Source organism: Pelecanus crispus, chromosome 26 (genome assembly GCF_030463565.1).
Source record: "Pelecanus crispus isolate bPelCri1 chromosome 26, bPelCri1.pri, whole genome shotgun sequence".
In the NCBI taxonomy this organism is placed as follows: domain Eukaryota; kingdom Metazoa; phylum Chordata; class Aves; order Pelecaniformes; family Pelecanidae; genus Pelecanus; species Pelecanus crispus.
Window position 1 is genome coordinate 552,373 of NC_134668.1, and position 20,770 is coordinate 573,142.

The 20,770-nt window shown below is 49.2% G+C and overlaps 2 protein-coding genes across 2 annotated transcripts; both read right to left on the minus strand.

Moving 5' to 3' along the window:
* Positions 1-4,447: 4,447 nt before the first annotated feature.
* LOC104037901 (keratin, type II cytoskeletal cochleal) lies at positions 4,448-9,325 on the minus strand. Its single transcript, XM_009492110.2, has 9 exons — positions 8,678-9,325; positions 7,644-7,864; positions 6,993-7,053; positions 6,375-6,470; positions 6,087-6,251; positions 5,831-5,956; positions 5,278-5,498; positions 5,124-5,158; positions 4,448-4,899 (listed from the first exon to the last, which is right to left on the minus strand). Exons 1-9 carry the CDS (start codon positions 9,323-9,325, stop codon positions 4,448-4,450), a joined length of 2,025 nt encoding a protein of 674 aa, XP_009490385.2.
* Positions 9,326-13,817: 4,492 nt separating this feature from the next.
* LOC104037900 (keratin, type II cytoskeletal 4) lies at positions 13,818-20,675 on the minus strand. The gene is made up of 9 exons (XM_009492109.2): positions 20,124-20,675; positions 18,711-18,925; positions 17,502-17,562; positions 17,084-17,179; positions 16,094-16,258; positions 15,502-15,627; positions 14,852-15,072; positions 14,328-14,356; positions 13,818-14,212 (listed from the first exon to the last, which is right to left on the minus strand). Exons 1-9 carry the CDS (start codon positions 20,673-20,675, stop codon positions 13,818-13,820), a joined length of 1,860 nt encoding a protein of 619 aa, XP_009490384.2.
* Between the last annotated feature and the right edge of the window lie 95 nt (positions 20,676-20,770).

A 20,770-nucleotide genomic window follows, 5' to 3' on the forward strand; every position in this document is an offset into this window, starting at 1 on the left:
TAAATCCTACAAGGCTTATAAAATAGTTATTAAAAAGATGCTTGAAATGATTGCTCTTCTTTTGAACCTCCTTGTCAGGCTCAGAGTTCAAAAGCTCCCTGTGAAGTGGTATTATTATCACTTTTTTCCTGCCTCCCATATTTAACCAGCAGTTTCCACGTCATTGCTGGCTCTCCAAGATGTTCCGTGAAGGGGAATTCACCCGCTTTTCCTCCAGCTCTCTCCCACCCCTTCCTTCACTCTGTTGAGATCATTCAGCCCCTGAGGAAGATTTTTCTAAAATAGCCTTTGCCCCTTGATCAGGAGCTTCAATCCTTCCGGTGAGGCTGGATTGTGCTTTGGATGGTGTAAAGGCAGGAGAGCCGGGGACCTCTTCTCTTGTGTCCATGAAGAGCTGAGCACGGGTTACAAGAGAAGATATCCCCTCCCTCCCACCCAGGATACTTCTGCAAACCGGACCCTGCCCAGCCGCATCCTTGTGCCGCGAGGGCTGCCCACCTCGGTCATGTCGTATCTCAGATAAGATAATAGCACGAGGCAGAGAGATGAAACCCCGAGCAGCTGAATCACAAAGATTCTCGAAATTGGCTACGTGAGCAATAAGTACAGGAGCTTAATCCAAAATGAGCGGCTTAAGGGTATCTGCTGCATCTCGTAGCTTGTTTCTGTTGATGTGTTTCCAACTGCCGTTTTCTCTGTCTGGGAACTTGAAAGAATCTGAGCACAAGGTTTGGTTTCGTTGGGTTTTTTTTTTTTGTACTGTTTTTTTTTCTCATTGCAATCAGAAGAAGCCAGCACTCGCAACTGTCATCTCCTGCAAGCACTCCTGTCACTGCTTATTGCCAATAGCGTGAGTCACCGTACCCGCAGGGCTTCGGGCGAGCTATCAGGAAGCTGATCCTTGGACAGGCTGCTGCAAGGCACCCTCCCGCTGGAAGGGAGACATCTGGGCGGTAGCAAGGGGGTGCTCTCGCCTCGGGAGTGGAGACGTGGGAACCTCCTGGGTGCTGGAAACGCAGAGTTTCACAGGGAAAACTGCACCCATTCTCGCACGTCCGGAAGCAACGGGCCCCCATTTCACAGGTGATGCACAGCGGCAGGTAGCCCCAGTAATAACACCACTGGGGCGATGCTGATATTGAAAATCAATGAATTCTGTTACAAGCATGGCAGCTGTATGGAGATTTGCTTTCCTAAGCCTGCAGATGTGGATTGGCACATGGATGCCGGATCCTGTGGATGGGGGCCAGGCAGGGAGCCTGCCTTTGACTTCCAAAAAGCTATGCAAAGTTACACCTGGGAACCAGAGCACAGGCTGCAAATGTTTTAATTAAAGCAAAGAGAAAGGATTCATGTTGAAGGCAGTCATTACCTCCCCAGCTCTTCTAGGAAAGCCTGTTGCTGCAGACAACAGTAATTAAGTGGAATATTACAAAGGATTGGGAAGAGTAAATCAAATGATTGTTTAGGCACCAAAACAAGGAGAATTCTTGCAGTATCTCTCAGTCCCACACAGTTTCCTTGCTTGGCTTCTGTTGCTCATGTGCACTGTCCTCCTGAAGCTGCTCTGGGTCGCAGGTGGGCTGCATTTGCCCCCTCAGACGGGAAGGTTGCCTGCAGGGAGGACGTCAGTCTGGGCGGCAGGATTTGCTGCAGAGGGGTTGCCTGGAGGGTGAGGGCACTGATGGGAGTGGCGGGTGGGCTGGGGATGCAGAGCAAAGGGAGGAGGAACGGGGCCAGCTGAGATGTTTGCAGGAGCTCAGCTGCCTGTGAGCACCACTTTTGGACTCTGTTATTTGCTTTTTTTCCAGCACAGGCTGGAAGAAAGACATTCAAATCTTTTAAGGTTAGTTAAGGTTAGGTTGTCATTAGCTGTATTAATTCCTGACACCCGTGCTGTGTAATTCAGTGTTCACACGGGCGAGTACAGAAATCGAGGTGACTCAGAATTTATTTTTACCCTTCACTAATTTTTGGCCTGTTTGTCTGCAACATCCTCTGCAACAGCAGGGACTGAGGAGTTGGGTTTTGTCCCAACTTTGGTCTTTCTTACTGCAGCTCCTTTGATTTTCTGGGTGAAGGGAGGTTGGTGTTCCCGTCTTTCGGTGCATCTGGGTTTCAGTGAGGTTTTGCTGAAGCGGTTGTGAGCGTCTGCTGTAAACCTGCTGGGCTGGCGTGTACTTGCTTGCTCTTTCCCATTTGCTGCGCTGAGTTACATAAAGCCGGGATATTGAGAGGTCAGGGAAGAGCAAAGCGTCCGACTCTTTGAAATGCAATAAGGTGTGAGTGTTTGTCTGAGGTTTCCCCCCCCCCCCCCCCCCTTTTTTATTCTCCTTTTGCAATGACGGCTGACCAAAATACCTGCATCGGTTGGTGAGTTGCTCTGCTCCAACTCACCGAAACCCATCCTCAATCTAGATCATCCTGATAAAATCCTCCCCCAGAGCTTTGTATATGCTCGGTTTTGCTACGTCTTTTTAAGAAAGCAAAAATTAAATACTGGGGTTTTGCCCAAGCTAGCAGAGCTGTGCAAAACCCTCCCTTCCATTGAAGAAAGGCTTTTGGATTAACCCTAATCATATGTTAAGAAATGAATGGTGATTAATTGTTTTTGTCACTTAATGGATAAAGCCCCACCCTTCCCCTCCTCCTCTTTTCTCCGATTCTTCAATTTGTTTTGGGACAACTGATTTCAAGCTTTTCATTATAATTCTGTCAGAATTTTGAAACTTTTCCCCCAGCGTAAAGCAAAAGGCCCCCCCTAGCTCACTCTGCTGAAGGTTGGGAATATTTCATGCTACTGGTTCTGTTTTAGAATAAAAAGATGTAGGAACAAATAAATTACAATCCAGTTTTATTGGACATGTTCCAAAAAGAGAGAGGAAGGAAAACACAGCATCGTATCACTATCATGGAAGTATAAAAAGCTGCAATTTTCTTTTTTAATGGTACGTTCACAAAAATAAGAAGACATGGTGGAAGGCTAGAGGGGTAAATTCCATTAGAAAAAGGAAAAGTAGGTTTTGGGCACTGGCGTGCCTTTGGGCTCCTGCTCCCGATTGCCTCATTCCCCATGTGCTGGGCTGAAACCTGACTGCGCTTTTCAGTTTACCGAATGACTGTCTTTTTTTTGCAGAGAAACCCACACATAGTGGAGATGCTGAAATACCCCCAGGAGCAGTGCGGACATGGGCCTTCAGGCACTTTTTTTCAGTGTAATTTTCACTGTCTCAGACTTTCACCTTCACTGCTGCTTACCAAGACAGTGGAGAAAGTCAGCGACACTTGGACTGTTGGATGATTTTGGCATTTTTTAAGCCATTCCCCCAAAACCTAGCATGAGACAGGACAGCAACCCAATTTAACTGCAAACACTGACCTTGCTTTTGAAGAACTCTCTGCCTCAGTTTTTATTTAGAGTTTAAAAAATCCTATAATTTAGAGAACTAGCTCTTTTCCACGTGCTTTGGATCAGTCACTGGTGGCTCGTCTGACAAAATACACCCATGAGATTACGTGGAAGGTACTACTGTGGGCAAACTTTCATTTAAGAAGAGAAAGGACAGGAATGTGAGAGTAGTTTGGGCTTCCTTTTAGATAAGCTTGTTGCAAGTTGAGTCTGCGTCCCTGTGGGTGGTACTTTCCAGATGGAGGTATCTCAGACTGCTTTCCTAATACTACGCTCTGAACCACTGGCCAGGCTCGTGTGCCTGACTTCACACAGCTGCAATGCTCAGCACATCTGGAAAAAACATGGTTTTTGAAGCTTGGCTGTGAATGGGGAAAAAAGGGATTTTCCATCACACTTGAGTGACTCAGAAGTGACTCCTAACAGGCTCTGTACTCCCATAATAAGGGATATTTTAAGAGGGGGCCCCACGCTTGCAAACCACAGCCTGGGATCTTTCAGCAGCCTCCTGGGGATTTTCTACATAGCAGAAAAATAACCCGCATCTCTGATAAAGATGAGTTGCTTAACTTGAAGGAGCAGGTTTGGTTCATCCCATCAGAGAAGACAAAACAGGCTGAGCTGGAGCCAAGTTCCCAGCCCACCCCTGGGCTTCTGTGGGCCAGAACTGAGCTAAAAACCCAAGTTATTACATCTTCACTGCTATTTGATCTGTCTTAGCTGATGGCTGTCAGCTAGCCACAATTACAAACAAGCTGCGCAGCCTCATTAAAAGCAAACAAACAAAAAAAGCATTTCCCCATTCAGAAAATCGCTTAGGCCCGTGTTTTCCTTTTAATCCAGTTTCAGGTACTTTGAGAGATCCATTTAGCACATGCTCCGCTGCTTTTCTGGAACTGTGATCCAAATGCTGAAGAACTACAGTGCGAGGAGCCAGAACAGAGGTGGGTGGAGGGGACGGTGGTGTGCAGGAGCGATACAGGAGTAATGCAGGAGCAATGTGGGAGCGATGGTTTTGGGGAGGGTCTGGTGTTGGTTTTACTCGGGCTGTGTAGCATTCTTCAGGCTTTGGCTTTTTATGCTTTTTTTGCTGGAGGAGGTTTTGGAGACAATTTTCACACCTGGGTTGGTGCCTTTTGCACTTCCAGAGCTGAAATTCCCTCCGCTGGTGCTCAGACCACTGCTGCCACCTCCTCCGTAGCCAAGACGGTTTGCAGCGCCGAGGCCACTGCCTCCTCCAAATCCACCTCCAAGACCACCACCACCCCCGAGTCCAAGTCCTCCTCCACTTCCAAAGCTGTAGCCTCCACCACCGCCGCCGCCTCCGAGACCAAAACCACTTCCACTGCCGCCTCCGAGACCAAAACCGCTTCCGCCGCCGCCTCCAAGACCAAAACCGCTTCCGCTGCCGCCTCCACTTAGGCTCAGTCCACCAAATCCTCCTCCTAACCCAGCTCCACCAGCCATACCAGAGCTGGAGCTGATGACAGCTGGAAGAAAAAACAGCCAGAGGGTTGGACATCTGCTTGGCAAACACCCAGTTCCAGAAAGCACCATCATCAGCACCTGGACCTACAGGACTTGAACCCAAAGCCACTGATGCTGGTGGTAGGTTCTGAACGTCTTATATTGGGCAAAACCTCCCTTTTCCCGAGGTTGCTCACAGCCTCTGCTCCCAGCGGGCCCAAAGCAAGACAAGCACTGTGGTACTTACAGTAGCTGATGGGGTTGAGTCCCTCTCCGCTCAGCCTGTTGGAGGGCAGATAAGGGGGAGGTTAGAGCAAAATGAAGGAGACAGGCAGGGGGGCCAACTGCTGACAGGGGCAAAGCGATAGTTGCTGTTATTCCTGCAAGGATTTTGCTCCCACCTGCTCTCCTCGCCCTCCAGCAGCTTCCTGTAGGTTGCAATCTCAATGTCCAGGGCCAGCTTGACGTTCATGAGCTCCTGGTACTCGCGGAGCTGCCGGGCCATGTCAGCTTTGGCTTTCTGCAAGGCATCTTCCAGGTCAATCATCTTTGCCTTGGCATCTTTGAGGGCCAGCTCCCCACGCTCCTCGGAGTCTCCGATGGCCGTCTGCAGGGTGGCACACTGCAGGAGGAGGGATTAGGACTCCTAAATGCTGCTTTTCTTTTTGGGTAAGAGTCACCCAAAGAAGAAAACCATTCTGGTTGGGGTGCTAATTAAAAAAGTTATGACTGAGGTCATTCACCCACAGCTGACATTGCTGGAGTTGAAATGCCAGCCTGGCAAGAATGATTTAATATATGTTACAGCGTGGTACCCTTTTCAGGAGGGCATTCAACACGTTTCATGAGGTACATCACACTCTGTGGCTGCTACCGTCCCCGATCAGCAAAGCAGGGCTGCGGTGCTAAGGGACCGCAGAACGGGGCTCTGTGGGCTCCTTTTGCCATTCCTACCTGGTTCCTTGTGTTCTCTATCTCTGACCGGATCCTCTGGATCAACCGGTTGAGCTCAGAGATTTCCCCCTTTGTGTTGCGCAGGTCGTCCCCGTGCTTCCCAGCCGTGGCCTGCAGCTCCTCAAACTGAGGTTCAGAAGGAAGAGTAAACCATCTGAGATGTCCAGGTGGACAAAATGTGACTCAAACAGCCTCATATAGGGACAGCAGTAATTTTCCCCAGAAAAGCACCCATGGCATCTATGGGTCTGTTCACCTTGGTTTGGTACCAAGCCTCCGCCTCGGCCCGGCTCCTGTTAGCGATGTCTTCGTACTGAGCTTTGACTTCAGCTATGATGCTGCTGAGGTCCAGGTCCCGGTTGTTGTCCATCGACAGAATGACAGCAGTGTCGGACACTTGTGCGCTGAGCTGAGCCAGCTCCTGCGAGGAAGCACACAGGATCTCGGGCCAGCTGCACTTACCTTTTCAGATGCCATGAATGATGGCAGTCGCTGTCCAGGGGGTGACAACAGGACAGAAACCAGGGGAGGAGGGTGTCTGTACCGCATCATAGAGGGCTCGGAGGAAGCTGAGTTCATCGGTCAGGGCATCCACCTTGGCCTCCAGCTCCACCTTGTTCATGTAAGCAGCGTCCACATCCTGGAAAAGAGCAACCATGAGGACATCTACAGCACCTGGTACCTCTTCTTTAGCTCAGCCAACAACTGGCCAAGCCTGGAGATGAGGCCGCCGCTTTCACTGCTGCAGTGGTGCTGCCTGACTGGGAAAGCTGTGCTCGGCACATCCCCCTGGAAGGAGCACCAAGAGGACATCTCTTGGCCAAAAGAAGTGCTCTGTGTAACTTTGTTAGTGGATAAGGAGGGGAGTGCAGGCCATTTGGCCTTGGCACCTGGGCTCTCCAGCAGTGCTGACCATCTTTGATTCTATATGGTCTGTTTTGCCCAGGCAACCATGCGCGTATGTTATGGGACAGGAGTGGGACAAAAATTCAGTTCCATCCTCCAACCCCCTCCTTTCCTTTCCCCCAAAACCACAATCCAAATGACAACTTTTAAAGGATGAGGATGGAGCTCCATGGGATCAGCCATCCTTTAGGACTCCCGCAGCCTGTGCAATGGTTACGGTTAGCTCAGCATCCATAACATCTCCTGTCTCACCCACCTTCTTCAGCACCACAAATTCATTCTCCGCTGCTGTGCGTCGGTTGATTTCCTCTTCATATCTGCAGGGATAAAGGAAAAGATGTGTTTGGCTCATACCTTGGTAAGCAGAACAGTTGTACAGGTAGGACTGCAAGGTTATCTGGGCTGGGTATGGCATTTTGAAATCAACCTCCTGGAAAGTGCCCAGCTCTAATTTGTGACAATCCCATTTCTCAAAAGGTTGACATGACATTTTGACGTAACGCATATGGAACAAGGAGGGCAAAGCCTTTTTAGATTATTTTCCTTTGCAAGTGTCATCACAAGTCATTGTGTCCTGGCTGAACCTGTGTTTTCTGGTTGGAAAAATGTCAGTGGACCACCTTTCTGCTGCTGTTGAGGAAGGCCGGGGTTCTGCAGGGGGAGATACCTCACAGGAGTGGTATATTAGAGAGAGATTAGTTAGGTACGATGTTACGGGCTAGAGCACAGACTGGACATATGTTTTTTCCCTTTCCTGTAGAAAGTTTGATGAATATCTCAGGCTAAATGTTTGACTTTCAGAAAGCTAAATTTAAGTGAGATTAATCCTACTGCCTAACGCTAAGCTGAGGTATTTGCATCCCATTTCACCCCAGGGTGCCTGGATGTGCTGCTAACAGGCACTCACTTGTTCTTGAAATCCTCAACAAGGTCTTGCATGTTCTTCAGCTCCCCATCCATGCGTCCTCTCTCGTTGAGCAGGTTGGCCAGCTGCCGTTTCAAGTTGTTGATATAAGCCTCAAAGAGTGGGTCAAGGTTGTTTTTGCCTGAGTTGTTTTTTTGACCCTGGTCCTGCAGGAGGGTCCATTTGGTCTCAAGCACCTTGTTCTGCTGCTCCAGGAAGCGAACCTGAGCATTGGGAAGCAGAAGAGGCTTAGCAGAAGATACCTGTGAGCATGCTGATGGCCAAGAATCAGTAACTGGGACTGATGCATAGCACAAACCGAGGAAATCCCAAACCAAGAGTATTAAATCCAGCTGTGAATATCCTCTAGATTATCTAGGGCTATGTTAGCCCATCCAGCAGCTAAGCAAATCTGCCCTCAGTGGACAGTTCTCTTTAGAGACAATTTAATTTAGCAAGCCAATGAGCAATCATTAGAAAATGTGGGTTCAGCTCTTTCATCGCTTGCTTTAACATCCTTTGGTTTTTCTTTCTTCGTAAGATATTTATCTTCCTTCATTAAAGCTAAGATCCGAGTACTGTAGGTTAAAAGACAAGTACTTAATTGCCTTCCCTTTTGCTCATGTATACTATGTATTTACCCAAGTAAAAGCCAAGGAAGGACTTGAGTCAATATGAAAAGGACTTTAGCTTGCAGGCAATAAAGCAATAAGGACTAACACGTCTGCTGTGATTCCCTACAGAGAGCTGGGTTAAGCAGCTAGATCTGGACCTGAAACTGGCTTACTCCATTTGAGCTAATTTATCTTCTTTCTCAGGCACAAAACCTGGCTCTAATCCTCTTATTACTAGTTACTGATGTCTAATTTTCTGCCTTGTAACTGTTTAGAAGATCATTCTTTTTTGATTACTTTAGTGAAGACATGCAGATAGGAAATATGCAATAGACTGTAGATCTATGAAGTCATATTTTTGTAGCTACAAGACTGTCTCGCTCCCTCTCTATCATGATTCCATAGCACTTGATGAAGTCTCACCTTGTCAATGAAAGAAGCGAATTTGTTGTTGAGGGTCTTGATTTGTTCCTTCTCATCTTTTCGCACCTGATGGATGTTTGGATCTATCTCCAGGTTCAGCGGTGCCAGGAGACTCTGGTTGACAGTCACTTCTTGGATTGTACTGACTCCAGGCGGACCACCACCAAATCCCGCTGGGTTCCTGCCACCACCCAGCCCTCCACTGAATCCTCCCAGCCCAACTCCACCAAAGCCAAGCCCTCCACCACCTCCCAGTCCACCACCAAAGCCAAGCCCACCAGCACCTCCACCAAAGCCATATCCACCACCTCCACCACCAAGACCAAGTGCAAGACTGCCACCAGCTCCGCCACCTCCCAGGCCAGAGCCACCGCCAGCTCCATTCCCAAACGCAGCTCGGAAGCTGCTTCCAACACCGATGGATATCCTCTTGCTACCACCAAGGTTGTAGAGGCTCCTGCTGCCAAAACCACCACCACCACTGCCGCCTCCTCCGATGAGCCTTCCAAAACCACCCCCACCTCCTCCAGATCGTGCCGCAGACATCGAACTAAAGCCAGCCCTGTTGCCGCTTGGAATAATAGCTGAGGCAGCGCTGTAAGATCTGCCTCCACCGCCCGCTCTCATGCTGTAAGTTTGCCGGTTCATTGCAGCAGGAGATAACAGCCCGGCACTGGTGAGAAGCAGCAAACTGAGAGAGTGCGGCTCTGATGGAATGGAGTGCGGGATGCCCTTTTTATCCCCCTGGGGATCTGGGCTTGGTTGCATGGAAGTCCAGTGATCAATTTAGTGCCTTCATGGTTTTGACGTGCCAGGCAGCCAGCTGTCTTATTGAAACTTGATAAACACTGATTGTACTCAAACACACCTATTGGAGCCGGTGCGAATCTGCTCAGCTAGAAAAGTTATCTAACTCCCTGATTTTTGGCAGGGAGAGCTCAGCCTTAGTGCAAAGCCTCTGTATGCTTGCACAAGTATTTTATTTTATTTCCTTGCTGCGAAGCAAAAGGAAAGGAACAAAAAGGAGTAAAAAAGAGAAATGGCTGCCCAGGTACCCCTATGCTACTTATAAGATGCCGTAGATCAGTACAGAGCTTAGTGGAGCGTCCTCTGAATTAACTTGAGTGAAAGGCAATGAGACTAAAATGGCTAAATCTCAACATAAAAATTTCATGGGACTTCTTCACCCGGAGGCAAAGTGCGGGTGTGATGTTCATGAAGCCTGACACCTCTTTCAGGGCTCTAATTTAGCCCGTCTGCCTGTTCACACTAGTCAGGCAGAGACCATCTTTTTGAGCTGAGTCGGTACCTAGCACAAATAGGTCCTGATCCATGATTTTCCTCTGAGACACTATATTTAAATGTCACCTTAAATTTTGGCCATTTAGTATTAGGTATTTAGTCTATAGCAGGCTTCCTAGTCTTCCTTTCTAGGGATATTGGCAGAGGATAGCTCCATCCCAACCAGAGGCTGCCGTTGCAATGTCTCCAGCCAACTGATGATGTGATCAATACATTTTCATCTCAATCTACAAAGCATTTCAGTGAAAGAGGCAGATTTTCTGAAAACCACTTCGCCCAGCTTTGTGGAACTGTATTATTTGCATGCTAACATTAAGATGTAATCAGTCCTGAGTTTCTAGCTCTTCGCAGCTGTGATTTCTTTTACAGACCTTTGAACCTTTCCGTTCAAAATGTTGCCAAAAGCAAAGATTTAACCAGCATGGAAAGTACTCCCACAAATTCTTGTTATTTTACTTCCTGGAGAGCTTGGGAAAAAAAGCAAATACAGTAGGGTGTGGTGACATTTTCTGGCATCTGAGACTTTGTGGAATTGCAATGTTTAGGGTATTTTATTCTTCATATTTAAGAACTCGGTTCAGTTTTCAGCATGTTGCTGTCCTGGTGGCATTGCCCATGCTGTGTGCATGACTGGAGCTTAAACATATTTGCAGGACAGGACTCCACATGTCCTTCGCAATACATTCATGTGCCCCAGTGCTACAAAACCATTAAGTGCGAGCTAAAAATCCCCCTGGCATCTCTGGAAGAAAAATTAAGCAGGTGTTTCATGTTCTACCAAATACAGAAGACCAAATATCTGATTATCCCTGGAGAAATGCTGCCAGGCTGGCTCAAACGGGGAGAGTTGGGTCACTCAAATAGACTCCCATTGCAGTGTGAAATTCCCGGTTGGTACAGGTCAGCTTGCTTCTCTTTGGAAAATCTTGGGCTGAATCTTCCTGGGATGTCACCTGAAATTCATGAATGTCTATTGCCTTGATTATTTGCATAAAATTCAAAGCCTGGGTGCGATGGGAAAATGAGATTGTCTTCATGCTTTTTTGACCCCAGTAAAGGCAGATTGTCCTGAAGCTGACAGACGGGTTCCGATCAGATATTAGAGCTGAATGAATATAATGGGATTAAAGGTGGGGCTGCCAACAAGAAAGAGGGAATTGTCATTTTAGGCTCCCACACTCTTCTTCCTTCAGCTCACTGTCCACAAGGTATGCGAGTGATACAAAGGCTGGATGAAAAATATACCATTTCTCTCCTGGGCTGGTTTATTGTGTGGAGGAGCAGGGGTTTGTGGGCTCCATACCCAGAGGCAGGTGTGGCTTTTTGCATCTGTCAGTTTGGATCAACTCTACTAGACTCTGTCAATCTACAAAGGGGCATGTCTGGAGTGACACTGAGCAGGATTTGGCCCCCAACTGCCCCAGAAAACTTGCTCCTGGCCTTTTTTTTTTTTCCAAAATAGCCTGATCTACATGAACATTTTCAAGTAGGCAGCAGAAAACATGGGGTTTGCAATACTCAGGGGTTGAGAGGGGCAGGGATGATTAAAGGTATTCTCCCAGAAATGCAAGAGCTGCTGAGCTGCTTTGGTACCCTGGGGAGCCGACTGGTTATTGGTGTGCAGGGAGGAGATCAACTTAAATTATAAGCTGTTGGGGCAATGGGAGCTTTTTGTTTGGGTGTTTCTGCTTGTTATTTACATACAAATGAGATGAATTCTGAGTCGTATGCATTGAGACAGAAAAGAGAAAGATAACCTTTCGAAAAACACCCTCTTTTGGGTGGGTGGGTTTTGCCTGCTCAGGAAGGGCTGATCCAGTTGGATTTCACCACCCCCCATCCCAGACAGTTTTGCTAAGGCACATCATTTATTAAAAAATAATTAGTCATCTGCTACCTGCGGATCACATCCAATAAACCATCTTGCTTTCCATCAGAAAAGCACTGCAGACATGCGAAGCCTGAATCCACCATGCTCAGTACGGCCTCCGTGCTGGGAGAGAAGCAGAGGCAGATGCTCAGCCAGTGGAGGATTCATCACCGTCACGCCGGTGTGGGCAGCCTGAGCCTGGCAGGGTGGTTGAACTCATCCTCTGACCTTGGAGAGGTTGGGGCAGACAAGCTGTGAGTCAGCGGTAAAGTCTAGGAAGCGGAGCGGGACGTCGGGGAATAAATTACAACACCCGGTCCTCGATGTGCCTTTCATGGGGTAAATTAGCCTGCCCACACCCTGTGCTGCTTCCAGGCTGGGAGAGGAGAGACAGATTTCTCCAAAGGGGAATTCAGAGCAAAGTTGTCTCAGGGGCTTTTGGCTGCGCCCAGGCGAGCTGTGGAAGGAAGGAGGCTGGCAAGGCCAGATGGTTTTCGCGGCATCCAGCTGTGCATCCAGCTGTGATGAGTGCCACCGTGGCAGGCCCTTCCCAGCCATCTTACAGAGACCTTCCAGGGGGTCACCATCCCTTGGAAAGTGGGGACCCTCACAGAGAAAACGGAGGGGGCAGCCTGATCTCACCTAAATCCAGTCTCCTAAAATGATGGGAGAGGGTTTTCCCCTCCCTGCAAGGGATGTTGGAGGGGGACGTCCAGGCACATCCTACCGACTCTGCTCTGCGTGTAAGTTCATGTGTTTTAAGGAAGGTGGGGCGTTTGAGGAAGAAAGGCCCTGATGCTGCATTTTGGGAAAGTACACTTTTCTCTTGCTTTCTTTTAAAATTAGCCTACTCTTGTGAGAGGGTTTCAGGGGTGGGGTGTGGGATTATTTTCTTTTTGTTACTACCTGAGCTGGTTCTCACTGATTGCTTTAAACAAGGGCCTGGCTGCTTTTTTGTTCTGCCTCCAGAGATCCCAGACAGTGTGAGAGATCCCAAGTGAGCTGCACATCCCACGAGCAGTTAAATATCCTGGTTTACACTGCGTTTCCAGACTTCCTTGTGGCCAAACTCATCGCTGGATGGAATAAAGGTATGCAAAAGTGCATCAGGAAGGAGAGCAGACAAAGTCTCAGAAACACTTTGTTAAAACTCCACTTCTTGCGAGCTACCAACCCTGCCCATTTGGAGAGTCCGGTTTGAGAAAATATCTATGCTTTTGTAATATCAGGCAGGGAAATAAAATGCACAAAGCAAAGCATGAATTATGCATGTAGTTTATTGAAGGTACAGCTGAAAGTTTGGAGTAAGCGAAGGATAATCAACTCTGTTCACTTACACATTAAAAGCATTAAATCTGTCTATCTAGTACACACACAGGAAAAACAACGCATGCATTTAACTACAGAAATATAAGGTGCTCGTCGGTGTGTAATTAAAATCTGCTCTACCAAACCTGGTGTAGCAACTTGGACCAATTTACATAAGCATTACCAACCCTCTCGTAAACAGGGAAAATTGGATTTTTCTTCTGTCATTAAAGAAGTTAAATAATAGCTGCAGCTCCATCTTGGACAATTAAAATGTGGCTTCTCTTTCTGAAGTTGGGATGACCAAATTTTTCATCCTTTTGCAATAGCTGCATTAGGGAAAGAAAATCCCTGCTGAAAAGGGGTCAAGCAGAGAAGACTGATTTAAGAGCCAAGATGATGTATGAAGACAGGTATTGACTCTCTGAAATGAAAATCTCACCTGGCTGAGACCGTGGGGGTAAGTTTCCCCCAAAAAGGACATGCAAGAGAAGGTGGGTTTTGATCATGCAAAGAGTTTTTGGCAGAGCAACTAGCCTAATTGTGTGGACATGGCAGCGCATGGTTGTGTGATCCCTATAGCTGTCAGAAGGAAGGGGAATACTGTTTTATTGCAGAAATGCTGATTATTTTAAAATATGTGTTGTTGCCCTCCGGTTTCTACCGGGTTGTTCTGACCACGCGCACAGCTGTGCTGTACCTGTTCCCGGTGCCACAGACCCCTGCCCCGGGAATGATGACAGTTCCCGGGCTGCACTGCTCCATGCCAGCGCACACAACGTTCCCCAGGTTGCCCACAGCAGTGGCGCACTGCACCCCGTCCGCACCGGAGATGACTTCTCGCCCCACGCAGCTGACCGCGCTCCTTGCCCCAAATCCGCCCCCCACCCTGGGGAGGCAATCTACGCTCCGGGTGCTAAAGCCGGCACCGCCGACGCCAAAGGAGGAGATCACCCCTAACCCTGCTCCGGCCCCTCCTGTCTTGACGGTGCATTTGCCTCCAATTCCAGATAGGGATCGGCACTCCCCGACGGTGCCACCACCACTGACCACAGCTATGGGAGAAAAACAGGCTCAGTCACTCCCAGAGCAGCTTAAAACCCAGCTTATAAGGAAACTTATAAGCTTAAAAGACTTGCAAGGAAATTAGGGAATGCTTCGTTAGCTTACCTACACTCACAGGGTTGCCAGTACATATCCTGTTAAGAAAAGAAATGTCTCAAAGATGTATTTAGGGAAATACTTCTCAAATACACAAGCAAAGAGAGGTGCTGCCCAGCCATTGCCTCCTTAGGAACCCTGCAGGTACTTCAGCTTTTCTGTGCACCCAGGTCTGAGGTGCTGGTCCAAATTGCCTACTGAAGCACTGTGGAGTTGGATCCCCAAATCCCACAGACATCTTCATATCCCATCCTCTTTTTGTACTGCAGGCAGGGGATCTGACTGCAGCATGCTCGGTGCGCTGCGAGCCAGCTGCCCTGGGAGGATGAGGAGGAAACAGGGGCAATGCTCCCCTCTGCACCCATGAGGAGAGAAAAGGGATGATGCTCCCCTCTGCACCCATGGGGATAGAAAAGGGATGATGCTCCCCTCTGCACCCATGGGAGCTGCCTCCACCCAGCATTTCTCACTGCCTCTCCTCCTGTTGGGTTTTGCCAGCTATCGTTACAAGGTGCAGCCAGGGATGCGCCTACCTGCTCTCTTCTCCTTCCAGCAGTGTCCTGTAAGTGGCAATCTCAATGTCCAGGGCTAGTTTGACGTTCAGCAGCTCCTGGTAGTCTCTCAGCAAGCATGCCATCTTGTCCTTGGCTTGCTGCAGTGCAGTCTGCAGGTCGATCAGCTTCTGCCGGGCATCTTTGAGGGCGCAGTCGCCCCGCTGCTCAGCATCGCAGATGGCTGTCTGCAGAGCTGCGATCTGTGGAGAGTAACAGGCAAGAGGGTGGCCAGTGGTGATACTGAGAGGCATCTTCAGAGGGTTGCTCGCGTATCCCCTTGTTTCTCAGCTAGGAACTGCCAGAGAGCCTAGATGTAGGCTGGACACATGTGATGGCCAAGCTGTTTGGGATGAAGGGGAGGGGACCTGTTGTCTGCACCCTGGTAGGAAGCGTACAGCAAACAGTGTTTCTGTTACAGCCAATCCAACTGGCTTCTGCTTATTTGCTAAGTGAGAAATAAATCTGCTTCTTTGTGAATCAACAGCAGATGAGAAGCTACAGATACAGGCTTAAGCTGGGCTGGGAGGGTTCTCTGCAGCTCAGCAGGGTGGGCACTGGTGAGGATGAAGCCCTTTGCTGGAGAAGTTGCACACCCGGCTGCCCATGCAGCATTCAACCCTTCGTCCTACCTGTTTCTTCACATTATCCGACTCGCACTGCAGCTTCTGGATCATCCGGTTCAGCTCGGCTATCTCACTCTGGTTGTTTCTCAGGTCGTCGCAGAACTTGCCTCTGCTGCTGTGGAGCTCCTCCAGCTATTGCGCGGGAAGAGGATGACGTTAACGCGCCCGAATCGCCCCTTCCAGGGAAGGTGGTGACTCTCCGGAGCCGCACTGACATCGGTGCTCCCGGGGAAGCACCCAGACATGACCTCAGCCCAGGCAAGGCGACAGTCCCAGGTAGGTCCTGAGCATTTGCCCGTTGGGAAAGGGATGGTGTTCCTGATGGGTGTGCACAGAGGAGACCTCTCTGAAGCAACACTGTAATCTGCTGTACTCTGTTTTTACAGAAAAGTCTTAAACCACAGTTTTAAGGTTGGGGGAGGTTTTTGGCGTTACTTTATCTTTCTTTAGCAAACTTTGGCATTACTTTCTTTAGCAAAAGTGGCAATGCACACTGTGGGGTGGGTTTAAGCTGTGTCATGGAGGACACAAATGGTCCTCAGAGTTTTGTTGGCCAAGGGATTTCATTGCCTTCTCTGCTGGTGGCGTGAATACTCACTCTGGTTTGGTAGAAAGCCTCCACTTCAGCCTTGCTCTTCTGGGCAATCTCCTCATAGCAGCACTCAACACTTTTGATGATGCCCTCCATGTCCAGGTCCCGGCTGTTGTCCATTTGCACGATGACAGAGGTGTCGCACAGCTGGCAATCCAGCTGAGCTCTCTCCTGCAAGATTCATCGCACATCAGTCCCCTTCCCTCAACCAGCCCAACCCCGGCATGCAGGTACCCGTGGCAAAGGGGGTCTGGTGAGAAAGTGGAGGGTTGAGGGATGTTCTCCCATTAACGCCCACCTAAAGCATGGGGTTCTTCAGGTGGGTGATGGGTTTCCAGCAAGAACTGGAAGCTGGGACCTGTTTTGGTGGCACAAGATGGGATTGCTACATGCAGTTCCCTAAGGAAGGGTGGGGAATCCTGGTGTAGCAACTCGCTTCATTGTAACTCGGCATTTCTGGCTGCATTAGTAGTTTTTTGAGCTGTGAATCCCTCAGGGGCAAGTGCTTTGGGCCCCATTGCCTACAGACTGCTGGGAGGTGCTTGGCTAGAAAAGGTGCAAATACAAAGAGTCCCCTGTGTGTTTTGTTAAAAACTTGCTACGTTTTAGACAAAAGTGTTACTTTCACCAAAATATTTTGACTAATGTAGCTTGAAAAGTGAAGTGCTAAAAATACTTGGGTTTTGAAGCGTGAGATGTTTCAGTGGTTCCCAGGGATGCTTTGGATTAGAATTTTAGGGGCTTTTTCATGCAAAAGATCCCTCCCTTTGCAGCCAGCAGTATAGGAGACAGCCAAGAACGCCCTTTGCCTTCCCAAAGTGTGTGCAATAGTGTTGTTATCAAATACATATAAAGCGATATAGATTTTTGGGATGCAATTTCAGGATTTTCAGAAAAGACACCTTTCCCTGCATTTAGTTTTGGTGTAAGAGCTCGGGGGGGCAAGAGATGATGCATTGTCCCTGGGGCAGCAGACAGGGAGCCAGGAGCTCTTACCTCGGCGTAGATGCACTTCAGGAACTCCAGCTGCTGCCGCAGGAGGCCTACTCTCACCTCCAGCTCCTCCTTGGTCAGGTAGAGACAGTCCACATCCTGGAGAGAGACCACATATTCGGTGAAAAGAGGTGAAGAAACAAGAACTGTGGCAAAGCCCATGGTTTTTGTTAGATCTGGAAGAAACCTCACTATTTCCAGACCTTAAGACTATCTGGGTTTGCGGTCTATGTGCTTACAACCTGATAGGGGTTCTCCAAATTCATTGGGTTGCCTCTATTTTGGGGCTGCCCGACGAGGACTCAGGCAGTGTCATGGTGCCAGGACTCCCCATTTCTCTCCCTGGCCCCATGCCCATGTTTTGCCCACGCGCCTGCCGCTCTCAGCTGGTCTCCCCGGCGTTGTCCCTGGTGTGACTCACCTTCTTGAGGACCACAAACTCATTCTCCGCAGCCGTGCGCTTGTTGATCTCATCTTCATATCTGCAGGAGGAAAGGAGAGGGGTGGGAAGCTGGGTCCCCACTACCCAAGCAGCCAATGCAGAACATGGGAAGTGTGATTAAAACCAGGGCCTCTCCCTATTCCCTTTGTACCTCCTTTTTGATTTTTGCTTTGTTGTTATTTCTTTCCTCCCCACTGGGCTTTGTTCAGCAGTTTTAAATAGTCCACGCCAGCAGTAGCAGTGGCTGGAGTGACATGGCAGTAAATCAGGCCAAACCACTAGAAATGCAAACCCCTGTACCTCAGCTGAAGGCTTGGATTGCTGCTTCTAGCCCTGCTGCTTTATGTGATGTTTTTCTGAAGCATCCAGGACACTGCTCTGAGTGTTTATGGGGAGACTGTGGCCAAAATGCCCCAAGGGAGGTCAGGAGCTTGAGCAACCTTTGAAACTGCCAGGTGAAATGGGAAGGAAAGCCGGTGCATAATGGCCAAGTAATTGGGACCTAGAAGAACTTTCACAAGATGATTCGATGATTCTGTGAGTCTGACCTCCTTGGTGGTGGCTCAGCAAGAAAAAACATCTGAGGGGCTTGCCTGTAAGATCTCTGGAGAAAGGATTACTCTTTTATCCTGTGCTGTATACCACCAGCCACCAAGTGTCCTGGTTCATGGCTTAGCAGAGCACACAGGGAGCTATTAAGGAATATCTGCCGCTTGGATTAAAAAAACCATTCCCACATTCCCTCTGGGAAGAGAGACTGAACCCCAAAGGAGACGACGTGGATTAAGCATGGGGTGGAGACAAATAGGCTGAGGGTTTTGTGGGAATGGATGGCAACGGGGACACGAGCTTTGGGGGAGCCACAGGCGCAGACGGTGTGGGAGATTTGATATGGCAAACCACAGTGGTGTGCAGGAGCGTTAGGGAGAGGAAAAGTGGTTCCCTGTCCCTCTCCCTAAGGAAACACTGTGGTTGAAGAGCTCTCCCAGTCCATCACCAGCATCTGAGGTACAGCAGTGGGACCCCAGTACAGGAAACCAGCCCAGCACTGGTGTGCCCTGCCTTGCTCCCCTCCCTGTGCCCCAGTTTTTGGGCCCATCCAGTGCAATTGCATTGGCTTTACGCTCAGAAACGCCACTCAGGCCAGCAAGCACCCCGCTCTGCAGCTTCTCTCTACGTACTACTTACTTGCACTTGTACTCTTGAACCAGGTCCCTGAGGCACCGCTCCTCGTTTTCCAGCCTCTCTCGCTCCCCCAGCACACACTCCAGCTGCTTCCTCAGGTTGCAGATGAAGTTCTCGAAAACGGGCTCCAGGTTTCTCCTGGAAGCTGGGAGGACATACTGCTGCAGCAGCTCCCACTTGGTGGTCAGCACCTTGTTCTGCTGCTCCAGCAGCCGGACCTGGGGAAGCAAGAGATGCGAGAGTCATGCAACGCCCTCTTGTCCCCGGCAAAGGTGCTTTGGGTTTCTCCACTTCCAAAAGGAAAAAGTAAAAATAAAATCAGAAATGCAAATGGTTAAGTGCCGATTTCTGAGCAGCCTGAGTGAGAGCAGCATCTTCCCTGAGCTAAACCTGGTCCCACCCAGGACTCGTACCACAGGCTGAACAGCACTGGTGCGTTTGCTCTGTGTTGAGGGCAATCACTGTCTGACCAAAGCTCAGTTCAGCCAAACACCACCCCTTCCCCCGCGACAGCTGGCTGACGGAGGATCCACTGCCTCCCCGATGGGCTGAGTACATTAATGAGGCTTTCAAGGCACTAAACGCTCCATCCAGGATCTCATTTGAATGCATCTGATTTAAACTCTAACCACGGATATTTATCATGCCTGTCACTTCTAGATTAAAGAGCTCTCTAGTACTTGAGAACCTTTATGGATCATGAATAAGTCATTTTTCAAATGGGAGGAAGCGGAGTTGCTGCTTTTACGTGGGTTTGGTTTTTCCAGCTGCAGAACAACTCACAAGGAAAAATCAAGATCAAACAGAGCAAAGGTTTCTCTGCCATTTGAATAATCATTATCCTGTGCTGTAATGGAAACCCTTAGGCTTACCTAAGAAAACAATGATAAATTACATCTGTTTAGGAAATCACCAAATTATTTCATTCACAGAGTGAGGGACAGAGAAGTTAAAATTGTTCATCTCATTTTAACTAGACATCTATCCTTCTCCATCTCCTTGATGAAGCACACAAGCTATTTTACAAATGCAAAAGTCCTTTGGAGTTTATAGAGGTGTGATAGCAATGTCAGATTATACATTTGTAATAAAACTTCCTATTCTGCCTTTTTACATTTCCGTGTCTCCATCCCGTCTCTCAAAGGTTTTGATTTACTGTATCCCTGGAGCCACTCCTGAGTTAGCTATTTAGCAGATTGGCAGCCATCAAAGGTAAAATACTGGTGCGGTTGCCTTGGTGCAAGGCTTAAATCCAAACAGTCTCCAGGTCAGGACCACCATGTTCTATCAGAAATGTTTACAATATCAGGGTGCCGGGAGAAATAGCTACCAACATTGTCTCTCTAGAGACAATCCCTCCGTCAGAGCCTAGAGACATGAGACAAACAGCCTGCGCAGAGGGAAGCGGGGTCTCACCTTGTCGATGAAGCAGGCGAACTGGTTGTTGAGGTTCTTGATCTGCTCTTTCTCGTGGGTCCGCACTTGGCACTCCTCAGGGTCGACCCCCACACAGAGGGGCTTGAGGAGCTCTGGGTGGATGCTGACGCCCCGAATCCCTTCAGATCTACCTCCGCCGAGGTTGATGCCGATGCCGCCGCCGTAGCCTCCGATAGCCACGCCATCCCCAAGACCTCTGTAGCTGCCCAGGCCCCCGTAGCTTCCGCAGTTACCAAACCCCACGACCGTGCCCACGCCAAAGCGGCCTCCGCCGTAAGCCACGCCACAACGTCCGACGCCGGCGCCGCCGTAGACCCCGCTGCGGCAGCTCCCGCCGAAGGAAATCCTTTGCCCTCTCCCCAGGTCGCAGACGCTCCGGCTGCTGAAGCCACCGATTCCACATCTCCGTCCCACCGGCTGGCAGACGGATGCTGAGCTGCTGTTGCCCCTGCCGAGGCCGCAGACGGCGGATGCGGAGGAAAAGCCCCGTCTTCCCAGGAGAGAGCTGGAGGTGTAGCACTGTCGACTCATGGTGGCTGGGGGAGATGGGAGGTGAAGTGGTAACGGCAAAGCAAAAGAGCAAGAGAGGAGCAGGGAGTGAAAGAAGGAGATCTCCTTTAGCTTCT

Bases quoted from the DNA above. Each gene is read 5' to 3' on its own strand.
- LOC104037900 (XM_009492109.2), bottom strand. From the start codon at position 20,675: ATGAGTCGACAGTGCTACACCTCCAGCTCTCTCCTGGGAAGACGGGGC. The intron at 17,180-17,501 runs GTGAGTCACACC...GTCTCTCTCCAG, and splicing joins AGTTTGTGGTCCTCAAGAAG to GATGTGGACTGTCTCTACCT. The intron at 15,628-16,093 runs GTGAGTATTCAC...CCCGCGCAATAG, and splicing joins AGGCTTTCTACCAAACCAGA to CTGGAGGAGCTCCACAGCAG.
- LOC104037901 (XM_009492110.2), bottom strand. From the start codon at position 9,325: ATGAACCGGCAAACTTACAGCATGAGAGCGGGCGGTGGAGGCAGATCT. The intron at 6,471-6,992 runs GTGGGTGAGACA...GCTCTTTTCCAG, and splicing joins AATTTGTGGTGCTGAAGAAG to GATGTGGACGCTGCTTACAT. The intron at 5,957-6,086 runs GTGAACAGACCC...TCTGAACCTCAG, and splicing joins AGGCTTGGTACCAAACCAAG to TTTGAGGAGCTGCAGGCCAC.